Here is a 13,585-nt window from a genome sequence, read left to right as displayed (position 1 = left end):
AGGTACACAGGAGCTTGGCATCAAAATCAAAAGCAGTGCAATCAACATTGTTTGCTTATGATATAACCTTTAGAGACAGTAACGCTGTTTGATGGCAGATGACAAATGCTTGGCTGATTGTGTTGATCCACAGACTGTTTACCCAAATGAGCTTCATTCTCTAATGTCAGTTTTGTCAGTGCAAAATGTACCCATATCCCCGAGAGTATTCCCCTTGGGGCTCTGAGTCACACTCGCTTTCCACGTTCACTCTCTGTGGAGCATTTAAGGACTTTACGTTACATTTTTAGTTAGACTGCCCTAGAGCACAGGAATATCATAAAAATGGGACTATACAGATGAGACACACTAATATTAAGTTCTTCTGAGTAGAAGGCTGTTGCTGCATTATAAATCAATTACACATCTTGAAACCAAACTATCATTTACATCAGTCATCATTAGCAGTCTTTTGTCTCCTGAGTTGTTTTTTTTTCCCCTGAGTGCCGAAGACTGAGGAATAATGTCTTGCAGTTTTATATTTTAGTCACAGCTTTTCGGAAAACTAATGATCTTTTCAGTGCTGTGCAGCCCATTTCAAAATAGCTTAATTTCATTTCATGTCCTCATTTAACTCAGAGACATGATGCATCGCATAGCTGTGTGGTTTATTGAAGGAGCAATCTTCCACACCCATCGGTGTCTTGTTCGAGTCGAAACACAGAGTATCACTAAATGTAAAAAGACAGCTTTATGGGCTGTTTATCAATAAGCCTCCACAATCATTTTAGTTTAATGCTCTGCAAAAATCCCAGTAAAGCATAAACTTGAATTAAGTCATTTCAGTGTCACCTTCTTTTTTTATTTTGCAAATACTTTGGCGTGATGGTATTTTTCTGTGATGCACTGTTTATGTCCTGGGTCCTAAAGCCTCGCTGGTGGCTCTAAAGGCCACAATGTTCATTACCTCCTGCAATACAGATGTGGTTGATGGAGCAAACATGAAAAATGCAAAGCTGGTCTTTCTCATGGAGCATGAGGAAAGGTCATTTAGAATTTTAATAGCTTATCTATTTGCAAATTATTCATGCCAGTTTTATGACAATATGACTATTACATTTTATGATACGTCTTACCTTTATAGTTGACATTTTAGCCCGAGGGTGGCACTAGATGGAAGCTGATGGTTCATCATCCAGTAAGCATGAATGTGTTCCATGCATTTTGGGGGAAATTGCTCTTTAAATTTTTATATTTACTGTGTACAAATTGTAAATGGTTGTATTTGAACACCGTGTTTATCTCAAGGGCATTACAATTTGACTCACATTCATGCGCACACTCACACACCAATGGCAGATTTCAGTTGTTGACATCACTTGCTTTGGACCAAACTGTTAAATGGACTGACCAAGTAACACCACCGTTCCTGGCCCCCTGCTGGCAGCCGTGGTTTGGGTTATATACCTGACACATGCATTGCTTGTAGCGTATCCATCTGTCTGTTTTACAAATAAGTCAGAGTTTGTGTGTTTATGCTTCATCATCTCAGAATTCTGGCACAACATAACTGCTGATATGAAGCACTTACTGTCGGTTTATTGAGTACCTGGGGTATTTCAAATTTTACAACCTGCTCATCTGACTTCTGAATGATCGTATGGCTGATAAGAGACATCACATTCATAGCTGGTGTTACAGAGAGAAATGTTCTGCAGCTAATGTTATCTAATCCATCCTGAGCTCCTGTTTCTGAGATGTTAGAGATGTCTCGAGGAGTTGCTTTACTGTTATGTCCATTTCTTTCTCTTCTTAACTAGGAGGAATATTTATTTTTTACAAAATCTGGAAGCAGCTTGTTGTCATATTTAAGACTAGTTAGTGGCCTTACTACTCTTGCCCAAAAGCACTTTGGGAATGGAGAGAAGCTCTTGTTCACTCCCCCTGCCACAGTTTTTCCAGCTGCTCCAGAGTTGCAGATCTGCAACTTTTAGGTGACAATTTGTCTAACAATTAGGCTACCACCACCCAATATGTCCTTAAGTAGTGTCACTTTGAAAACTTCTCTGTCCTACTTTCCGGAAGCTAAAATTAGATGGAAACATGTTTTTGCTACCCGTTTTGAAGTGAAAACTTGTCTCCCTTTTTCCTAATAGATCCCTCGTGGAGGACGACGACGCTCACATGAAAGTTGCTCTGGGCTATGGTGATATGGGCATCTCTGCTCACCTTCAGGCATCAAAGACTGGAAACACTCGTTTTTTCACAAGCAACACGCACAGCTCAGTGGTTCTTCAGGTGAGAGTTCAGTTCAGAATGTTAAGTCATACACCATCATTAGCTGGCAATAATGTTTTCATGTTTCTTTATTGTTCTTTTAGAGGTCCTGCTGAGTGCAGGCTGGTGATGCAGTAATTCAGATTTGTTCCCATTGCTTTTGAAATGAGATCAGTCTCTATCCAAGTTAATCTACGCCTACTACAAGACTACAAACTGGTTAATTTGCACAATCAAAACTACGTCGAAGAGCATGGCATGAATTACAGGATAAAATTTTAATAGCTTAGACAGTATTCCAGTGATTAGCCAAAAGCTTTTGGGATTTGGTTTCTGTGTAATTTGATATGAAGAGTGAGCACAATAAGAATATTATGAAATGCTGCTGCTGGAGAATGTAACAGAAAATAATTCTTTTAATTTTTCATTTTAAGTTCTTGAAGTGACCTACTTTCTTCCCAAAAAATGTGTATATATTTAAAGCAGGAATTAAAGCGCATAAAATCATATTGTTAACACAAACACACCCTCTCATTGAAGTGTATCTCAGCTTTTAATGTTGGCCGTGCTCATAAAATGAATAAGAACAACAGCTTCCATGCAGCAGAGAACTGAATAATCTATCAAAACCGTTAAGGAGAAGCAGTGAGTTAAACAGTTAATAATTGAGGATTAAAAATTGTACATGTTGTAATATATATAATAGATACATGGCAAAAAAATGGAAACCATAATAAGGGATTGTTTAGGGCAATTATTCTTAAAAGTTACAGATTTCATCTAACAAAACAAGATACTGTATGATGGCATACACTTCCAATCTGTGCTTGGTGGCCGCTTTAGCGTGTCACTACCAATTTGCATAAAGTAAAAATCAGCCTCAAGTTGTTGTAGTGGATGCTGGCATTGCGCTGTTTGCTGCTGCCACAGCAATGACTGCCCTTCGTCACCAGATCTCATTGAAAATGAATGGCTGTTGGCTGCTTTTGCTGCACATTAATCTCTCGGTGTCAGAGCACAGTAAGGGAATGATAATGATTTTTTCTAGGCCATCCCATCTGATCTTACGCCCTGTAGCCACAGTTAGTTAGCACGTTCATTTAGCTGGTGCATTTGGAAGCGGCACCAACTGAAAATCTCCCATTGATCATCACAGGACTTTGAGTTGTTGTAGTATGCTAATAGATCGCTGCAGGGGGGACTTTTTTTTTGTAGGCCAACCTGGGAGTTAGCATCTCCATGATTCCCTCAACAAAAATCCAATGGGATTATTGCAGAAAATAAGCTCTGTGGCAAACAAAAGTTTATGATGCTTAATCTTTACAAATGAACACCACTTTCATGATTTTTGAGGCGTCGATGCAATCGCCAGAAGTAAAAAGCTAACATTAGGCTGTAAATGAACCACACCGTGGTCACATAACTTAATAGTCACCACCACAACAAGGCTGTAAGGGTTGGACGTTTAATGTCCCAGACAATCTCTGTAGTGTCATTTAGCCACAACCACATTTTTTAAGAAATGTAAAAGCATGATGTATTTTAAGTCATAGAACGAAAAGGTAAAAATTTGTTAAGCTAGTGTGAACTGCAGACCTTATTTCAGGCATCAACCAAAAACCCATTCTAGAAAACCATTGACTTTGAGACAAGGGACCTGGAAGTGCAAAACCGCTAACTAATATATAGTGTTTTAGGACTCTTGCATGCTATTAATGCTACCTGTTCTGACTGGCTCATAGCTGTGGCAAAAAATGGGATGGATATTTTCCTGTTTTACTGCCAAAAGCATAAGATGTGGTAGTGAAACAAATTAGGATGCTTAGATAATTGAGTATGTTTGAGAAAATAACAGCCTCATGCTGTATGTGTAGATGGCCTCAGGTGCGCAGCAGCTAAGCGATTAAACAGCGGACACAAACTATGACTCTCCGAAGACTCACTGCAGTTGACTGCATCATGTAAATGAACAGTGCAGCCATTCAAGTCACTAATAACCTCATTGATTAAAGGATAAGGATGGGATTAGTTTTAAATATCAACACTTTCCCTGAAGAGACTCAAAAAAGTAGTGAATTAATCTGTGTAGCCAAAGTCCAATGTACTGCAGCTAATGCCTTTGTGCTTTACAAGTCCCCGCTGTGTTGCTACTGTATGCCTTCAAGGGGATAATATACTGTAGCTGTAGCTCCAAACATATAATTCTCTACCAGTTACGTGCAAGAAAACAAGCAGGCCACAATCAGTCTGACGGCACGAGTGGTCACATACCATTTCGGGCCCATGAGCTCACATCTGACAGGCTGCGGTCCAGTTCTAAGGAAAACAACCACTTCATAGTTCAGGTCCTCTAAGCTTGACTCACCAACACTCATCCCTCTCGTGCATCCCTCACCTTACTCCCCTCTCTCCTCAGGGATTTGACCAGCTGAGGATAGAAGGTTTACTATGTGACGTCACACTAGTGGCTGGGGACGGTGATGAAGCTTTCCCTGTACACCGCGCCATGATGGCCTCCTCCTCCGACTATTTCAAAGCCATGTTCACAGGTGGGTCTACAAAGCCTCGCACTGACCAGAGCATCTGCTCAGCAACGGGTTAGGCCATTTTACTGGTACCTGCTATGCTGATTTGTGTAGGATGCGCTCCCTGCTTTGATGCATGAACTTGATTGCTTTGTATCTTCCTCCCTCCTGCACTGTATTCTCCCATGAAGCATTTTTTATTCATGAACGTTTCCACGCTTTAACACAGTCGCTGTCATTTTGTATTCTGAGAAATTATTCAAATTGACCTTGTGCACACATCCCTCTAGTAATGTGTGTATTTTCATAACCGCTCCCATGTTATAAAACCAACCTGCTCATTGTTATGCATTCATGTTCATGGTCATTTCTACTTGTAATGATGGTAAATGCGACTTATTAGCCCGTTTGATCTCCTCGGCACACTGTATGAGAGGTAGAAGGGCCTTGAGTACATTTAAATACATGCATTGTGTGAACGGTATTTTCAGGAATAGCAGATCTGCATTATCAAAAAAATAAGGTACTTTTTTCTAGATATTTTTCATTGCAAAAAGGAAATTAAACTGAAAACATAACATGTTAGATTTTGTGTGTCTTTTTTAAATTAAAGGTACAGTTTATCCCAAAATAAAAAAATGTGTATTTTTCCTCTTACCTGTAGTGCTATTTATAAATCTAGATTGTTTAGGTGTGAGTTGTTGAGTGTTGGAGATATCGACCATAGAGATGTCTGCCTTCTCGCCGTCCTCCTCAGCTGAGCTGTAACAATAGCAATTTTAGTGGTGCTATGTGAGCTAGCAGTAGATGCATGTGTCGTTCGTGCAACTCTGCACGGTGACTTGGTCAATGGGTGTAGTTTGCTAGAGGAAAATAGCTCCTACATGAAACTGCTCACAACAAGGTCTGTGGACTATCTTGAGTAACCAGGTCATGATGTCTGGAATGAGACATCGCTGTTGAGTTGCTGCCGAGTGCCATTTAGTTCCATAATATTCAAGAGAAGACAGACATCTCTACGGCTGATATCTCCAACACTTGGCAACTCACGCCAAAACAATCCACACTGATAAATAACTCTACAGGTAAGAAGAAACATTTATAACTTTGATTTTGGGGTGAACTGTCCCTTTAAATCCAAAGAAACCTGGTAACACTGATGTGTGTTAGTAAAAGTGACACTTTGATTGGACCTTGTGTTAACCTGTAGCCTATTGGTGTTTATTTTTCATGACTCAATCTTTGATTAGTAATTAAGCACTCCTGTCATTTGCATTAATGAGCACTGAAAGAGAATTTTAATTTTGGAACAGTCAGCGGAGTTACTTTGGGTGTCACAGACAACAGTGTAAGTATGTTTAGAGATTTGTCAATTAAAGTATATGATAAAAATGAAGAAGCCTCTGCAGTGAGAATAGAAGAAGAGCTTGCCAGGAGTAAGGGGAAACTGTACTTAGAGTGTGGGATAGCTCATTAGTGATAAGGAAGCTGTGTGAGCACAGATGCTGAGCAATGGGATTCTCCTTAAGACCTTCAATCCTTTCTCTGAAGATAAGTCCTTTGACACTGAAAACATTTCATTGCCGTTTACGCACAATGGTGTATGCATCTAAATGAAATAATGCATTGTTTATTTTCAGCTTAATTGAATTTGTTCAGTTAAATATGCTTTATTCTTTAAGTTCTTTAAAAATTCTAATAAACATGGCTGCCGACAGAGCTGTCAGACAAATGAGATTATGCATGGGTTGAACCACGTGCTAGTGTCTCCTTCTTCTGATCCCCTACTCTCTCCTGATGCAGGTGGAATGAAAGAACAGGATTTAATGTGCATCAAGCTTCACGGAGTTAACCGAATAGGCCTGAAGAAGATCATTGACTTTATCTACACGGCCAAGTTGTCACTTAACATGGAGAATCTGCAAGACACACTCGAGGCAGCCAGCTTCTTACAAATCCTTCCTGTGCTGGACTTCTGCAAGGTCTTTCTTATATCTGGGGTAAGGAGGCAGAAGCACGAGCCGCACAGCTGCACGCTATTGCACAACACAAAGCTATCCTCTAGTGCTGGCCAGCTGTTTAGGGCCATTGGCTGAAATAACTGGATATTATGATTTTAAAAATAATTTCAAATGAAAGCTGCGGTTTATTTCCCTAAATATTGTGGCTTTAAATCATGGAGTGGTATTGGATTAGAGGAGGCAAGCACACACACAAAAGCATATTTCAAGATGGATTAGAAGAAGAAGTAGAAATTGTCAGTCAAGAAATAATGAAGGCAATAAAGAAGAGGAGAGCTATGGTTAGGGTGGACAAATTATGATGACTAGTAACATGCTGATGACTAGTAACCCTCTAGTTCAGGGTCTGTCTCACAAAGCTTGCTACATAAAACCCAGAAGAAGCACCTGAAATTCTGAAAAAGGTTAAAAGCGTTTGTATTCAGCCAACTTGACCATTCTGCTTTGCTAGGAAGGCACCAGATAAAATGTTAAAGATGCTCTAATAGAAGATAGCAGCTGTCAGTGTGTATTAACATTTCATTTTGATATAGAAACAGCACATAAAATGGGCAGGATTACCCATATCAATGTGTGTGAACTTTGATGTGTTCTGAAGGTTTGAGCTTGTTTTTACTTTTGAATGCATTGCTAAAATGTAACTACAAGCAATTCATGTGGAATTTTTTTTTCCAAATGATACTTAGAGGCCATGTTGACATGGTAAAATTGCTTTTTGTCTTGACAGCAGTCCAAAAACTAAAGGGTATTAAGTTCACAGTGACAGAAAACAGACCAAAAAGCAAACCCTTGTGTGCTACTTATGTTTTGCCTTATAGCTGCAGACAGTATGTTTATTTGGCTTTGATTGCAACATCCCTCAATGCTAAATCATTGATATTTTTTTTTTAACTAGAAGGCGTTCTGTCCAAGGAAATGAGTTTATCTATACAAGTTGGGAAGATTGAGTCACTCATCTTCTAAGATTTGTTGTCATCTTAACTTTTGACAATGTCCACATAATCAGGGCTGGTTTACCTCACACACATGTAGCACACAACTGAAGATCGTCCGTGTCAGACCGCTCACAACTGGCAGTACTTCAAAACTTGGTTTGGTTTAAGCAAGAAATGGCACCTGGGTAGAGCGTGCAGGAGGTAAGACATGATGCAAAAAGTACGCTGCAGCTCTCTTGCTGTTTCTTGAAGTAGTCTGACGATAACGGCTTTGGCTGTTACCGACACAAGTTCCCAAATCTTATCTCTCCAGTTAGACATTTTTATTAGTCTCTTGTTGTAAAATTGTACAAATGTCTGTTCAGACATTTCTTCCAGTTTCACACCACTGGCATGATAGAAATGTCATGAACAGCCCCACTTGCTTGCTGTGAATCCTCCGGACAGTCACCTGCAGTTTTTACACATGGGCTCAGTTGCACATTACACAGAGTTTGTATTAGAATCATAGAAGAAGAAATGTCTGTTCAATGTCCAGTTGCCTTCTCACATATAGCTCCTCCGAATGATGTCTAGATAAGTTCAGGGTTGCAGTGCTTATGTGAAAAGGACAGCTCTCCAGAATTTCGATTTCTCCTCCCCTGCAGGTTTCTCTTGACAACTGTGTGGAGGTGGGGCGCATCGCCAACACGTATAACCTCACAGAGGTGGACAAATATGTCAACAACTTCATCCTGAAGAACTTCCCCTCGCTGCTGGGCACGGGAGAGTTTGTCAAGCTGCCATTTGAACGGTTAGCTTTTGTACTGTCCAGCAACAGCTTGAAACACTGCACTGAGTTGGACCTGTTCAAGGCCGCTTGCCGCTGGTTACGCTACGAAGACGGCCGTATGGACTATGCCCCAAAGCTCATGAAGAACATCCGCTTTCCCCTCATGAACCCACAGGAACTCATCAATCACGTGCAGACAGTGGACTTTATGCGCACGGACAACACCTGTGTCAACCTTCTCCTGGAGGCTAGCAACTACCAAATGATGCCCTACATGCAGCCAGTTATGCAGTCAGAACGGACAGCCATCCGCTCGGACAGTGCCCACCTGGTCACCCTGGGTGGCGTTCTGCGCCAGCAGCTAGTTGTAAGTAAGGAGCTGCGTCTTTTTGATGAGAAAGCTCATGAGTGGAAGGCGCTGGCACCCATGGATGCACCCCGCTACCAACACGGCATTGCAGTCATCGGAAACTTTCTGTACGTGGTGGGTGGCCAAAGCAACTACGACACCAAAGGCAAGACAGCAGTGGACACCGTGTTCCGGTACGACCCTCGCTACAACAAGTGGATGCAGGTGGCATGCCTTAATGAGAAACGAACCTTCTTCCACCTCAGTGCACTCAAGGGACACCTCTACGCTGTCGGTGGAAGGAATGCTGCCGGGGAGCTCGGTGAGTTTATTTCCCTGCTTGTTTGTTTTCCTTTTAAGCAACAACAGACGGCTTTAATTAATATTGTATGAGATTATACACTTAAATATCAAGGAGCAGTAGGAGAAAGACTGTGCAGTCGTAATAAGGCTGCAAGCATACTGACGCTGGTAATCAAGTGTTGTGCCTACACATCATTTGCTGTTTCAACATGTAGCGTGCATAATCTCTGTGTAATTTAATATAATTTAGAGGATGTGCACATTGTCATGAACACCTTAACAATCTAATTTAATCCATGACTGAAGCATTTCAACACATACAGAAGCCTTTGTGGAGTTTAGCGTTCAGGTTCAGTTCTCACTGTGTCAGAGAAGTTTCATTATTTTTGAGGTTGTATGTTGTTGAGGTGTTGTTTTGGGTCTCATTATATTATATTTATATTATTATCAGGGCTGTACTGAAGAGTTCAAAGCTTCATTCACAATGTTGACATTGGAATTCTAAATACAACATTCAAAAGCTGCACAACTTTTTTCTTTCACAGTATTTCTGCACAGTTGCAGATAAAGATTAAAGAGAAATAAAGAGAATTAGATTCCATTGGTAGCTCTGTAGGATTGTTACCGACTTGTGACACAAACATAATAAGGTAAGATAATTTTATCTGCCACTTGTACACCTGCACACAGTCTGGGTACATACACAGATTCTTGTGCAACAAACACACATTATCATTTCTGTTGTAGCATAATGTTGCTGTAAGCCTAAAGGTGGGATTATTATTTAATTGTTATTGAATCATTATGAAATGCCCGCATTGGGTTAGCCCGCTGCCTAGCTGCCTACATGTATTTACGCTGACAACTGATGAGTTATAGTAATTAAAGAAAGTTAATATAATACAAAAAAGACAAATTAAATCCAGTTAATTGCTTTATTCAAATTGTTGGGGGGTTTTTGTTTGTTTTTGGAGGATTTTTTAAATTTGAATTTTTAATTTATCCTTTTTTTTTTTTTTTTTTTTTAAGGGTGATGAGGTTGTTGAATTTAAGCGTTACTTAGGAACCTCAATAGAAGCTTCAGATGTAAGACAAAAAAAGCCTTTTGGTACAGCACTAATTGTAGGTTTTGATATTTTTTCACCTAATAATATACACCCTCTAGAATTTCTACTGAGTTGAATGTTCACTGATATTGTCTCAACATTTTTTTTTAATGATTTAAGTCACAGCGCTGTATCAGATAACACTGAATTTTCGGTCCTGAGACACAGCTGAAGCTGGGTCATGAACCGTACAGGCAGAGAGGATTAAGTGAAAAGTTGTCAGTGATTATAAAGGAGTCGTATCAGATCATCTTTAGTCAGTAATCTGATGCTTTTCATACTTTAAACATCACTTTGTGACATTTGGACTCACAGTTCACCCCTCTGGGACAAGCGCTTCAATGAAGTGATATATTTATATCTGCTCATTGTAGTTTGGTTGCTGAGTAACCAATCTGGAATCTCTGCACCCGTAACTGTGGACCACAGAGAGGTGCCACCCAATACTTAAATTCAGCTCAGTAACTGCAGCGGAGAGAGGGAGAGGCCACTGTGTGAGCCGTCTTCTCTTCTGGGTTATAATTAGACCAAAGAACACGGCCCCGGTTCACTGCCTGTCTACACAACTGCCTCTTTCTGCTTTACGTTCCACTGCCCTTTCACTGCGTGTGGTTTAGCCTTGATGTTTTTCTGGATGTGCCCAGCCCCTGCATTATATTTGTTTACTTGGAGTAGGTCATACAGGCGTGGTTTTATTGTTATACCTCAAATTCCCTAAAAAGAAAAGCTTAAAACAGTCATGATGGATATTTACAGGAGGAAGCTTCCAATCTTGACGGGTACATTTAGCTTTGTTTTTTTGTTACATAGTCAGACTCCATTTCCAATTAGGCTTTGCTGTGTGCAGACGCCATCTTTTAAGATGACGACAATTACATTTTGGAACAAACTGATGTGATTGAAAAGCATTAGGGTCTCATTTTTAAGATGTCACTATGTCATCTTTAAATATGGCGGTGGGGTAGCTGGTACGTATTTCAATATAGGTTTGTTTGTCAGACTGTTTATAGATATTTAAAATACCAATTACAAAATTGTTTACCTCAGTCACACCATCAAGGAGTAAAATATTTTCCTCAAGTGTCCCATGATCATTGACAGTTATTCAATAATTGTCAATAATGATTGTCAAGCACAGCACAAATCAATTACAGCAATGTTCCATCCCATTACAGGGTCTTGGCCTCACATGTTGGGAAGCACTGCTCTATGTAACAGAAGTATTTTACATTGTGATTAAAACCAAATATCACCAGCGACCAAGTTGACCCTTGTAGTGCTACATTGAGTCTTGGTGAACAGCCTGCAGGGAGAGATTTATGGTCATTAGGAGAGTGACCTTTTCAGCTGATCATAGAAAAACCTGATAGTAGAGTAAAGTAGCTATTTTTCAATTTAAATTAGTGTACCCATCAATGAAATTACCTCAGATAACAAGCTGTGGTCTCTTCAGGCAATTCAGCAGCAGTCAGAGTTTATACACAGGTCAATTCATCATTTGTTTATTTGAAAGATTTTTAATATTGATGCATTCCCTTCTCAGACCGACCTGCTCTGCATTCATGTAATTCAACCGTGCTCAGTACAAGTATTGTCTCCTAATATGTCTGTTCTACTTCCACTGAGCGGCTGCAAGATTTTGTGCACTGCTCTCAAGGTCACTTTGATGATAGTTGTTGAGCAAGCAGAGAAAGGTATTCACTCATTTTCCCCGCTGAGATTTCCCCAGCTGGCTCACACTGCTTTGTGGTCCTGAGCTCGCTGCTGTATTTTGGAACCAGTATGAATGTTTTTTTAATCTTTCTTCCAAGTCATTGATTTAACCATTGATTTGACCAAAGCCTGTAAAAAGTGTTTTTTTTATTCTCGGTGTTCAACTGAGATCGCTTACTGTCTTCGTTTATCAATTCACCAACTACTTCTTCTTTTAGCTGCACTCTGTGAAAACAAGATATATTTTTTTTTTACAATATATCCAGCCCTGTTTAAAATACAGTAACTCTTTATCCTGTGATATGCAGATGAGACTTCCCTGAGCCGGAAAGATAAGAAGATAAGTTATCTACTGCCCATGATGCTCTAGTGAAATGTACACTTGTGCTCCTCCTTGTGTCTACAGATGGCGTTTTGATGCAAAGAGTGAACGGTGCGCACTAGGAATGGGACAATATACAATTTTATCACGGGTTATGTTATAAGACACTAACAATAAGTTGATCATTGTGAATTTCCCTTATCGGAATTATTGAGAATATTGTGTCCAGCAGCACCCAAAGAGACTGATAGGCATTGGGCAACCAGCAATATAAGAGAGCATGCATACAGGCTGCATAAGCACTAGGGCTGTCCCCTAATTGTTAACCAAGCGTTGGTCGACCAGAAAGGTCATTAGTCGGCAAGATTTCATTGGTTGCATAGTCGCAAGAGAAAAAGAAATAGTTAAACTCTATTAGGAGCTGCACCTTGTCAAAATAAATCAAAACCTATATGACTGGACTGTGTGGGAATTTCAGAGGCCATGCTTAGCAGTCACACAGGAGTCACGTTAATTTACATGGCTGGTACCTGCGAACATGTCGGGCAGGAAATCCAAAGTGTGGGACCATTTTGAGAAGGTGAAGGAAAAACCCAAGGTGATATGTTAACTCATTCATCAACTACAAACGTGACATATATGCACCAACTCCAAAAAACACAAAAGATCTTTATCAATCATCTTTATATTTCATATCAAAGGACATGATGTCGTCTCAAATAGTTAAAAAGCCTGGCTCTTTAAGATTGCTTTTCTCCACTAAAAGGGATGTCACCTAAAAATAATAAGATGTGTGTCCTATCTGCATTCATGCGCGTGGGAACACATTTTTGCTAAGGGGTGCTGCACAGTATAAATGTGCGTTAATCACTCTATATGTGCACAGCCTTACAGGAGCTAAAGGAAGTCTTCTCAGATGTACTGATATTGTGCATTTCCTCACCTCAGGAACAATTTCTCTTTGGAGCGCATGTGCCAAATTTCTAATATTTCATTTTGAATGGTGTCGGATGTCCAGTTGTCTCTTCGCTGAAGCCACTCACTTTACATTTGTTTCCATCTTTAGCTTGATGGCAGTGCCCCCTGCAATGGAAGTTTCTCGCCTTCAGTATATTTTATGGATCAAAATGCAGCTCCGAAACAACTGTCCTGGCGATTTCCTGGTCTCTTTCAGCCTGTTCAGCCTATCCATGCTTTTGATTAGTTCCTGCCTGATTAGGCAAATCTCTTCCCAAGATTAATGCCCCATGTGCTGACCCCGACCCTTGCCCTTTAACCTGACA

General features: G+C 40.1%; 1 protein-coding gene across 2 annotated transcripts in view; it reads left to right on the top strand.

The window, feature by feature from the left end:
- Nucleotides 1-13,585, top strand: part of klhl13 (kelch-like family member 13) — a 50,066-nt gene that overhangs the window by 26,129 nt on the left and 10,352 nt on the right. For both annotated transcript variants that reach the window (XM_049592328.1, XM_049592329.1), the window contains 4 exons: nucleotides 2,136-2,277; nucleotides 4,673-4,805; nucleotides 6,585-6,781; nucleotides 8,385-9,180. In XM_049592328.1, coding sequence (XP_049448285.1) covers nucleotides 2,136-2,277; nucleotides 4,673-4,805; nucleotides 6,585-6,781; nucleotides 8,385-9,180 — 1,268 coding nt within the window. The remainder of the gene's footprint in view (nucleotides 1-2,135; nucleotides 2,278-4,672; nucleotides 4,806-6,584; nucleotides 6,782-8,384; nucleotides 9,181-13,585) is intronic.

The sequence above is a fragment of the Epinephelus fuscoguttatus genome, linkage group LG12, assembly GCF_011397635.1.
Source record: "Epinephelus fuscoguttatus linkage group LG12, E.fuscoguttatus.final_Chr_v1".
Taxonomy (NCBI): Eukaryota; Metazoa; Chordata; class Actinopteri; order Perciformes; family Serranidae; genus Epinephelus; species Epinephelus fuscoguttatus.
This window is presented reverse-complemented; position numbering and strand designations above follow the sequence as displayed.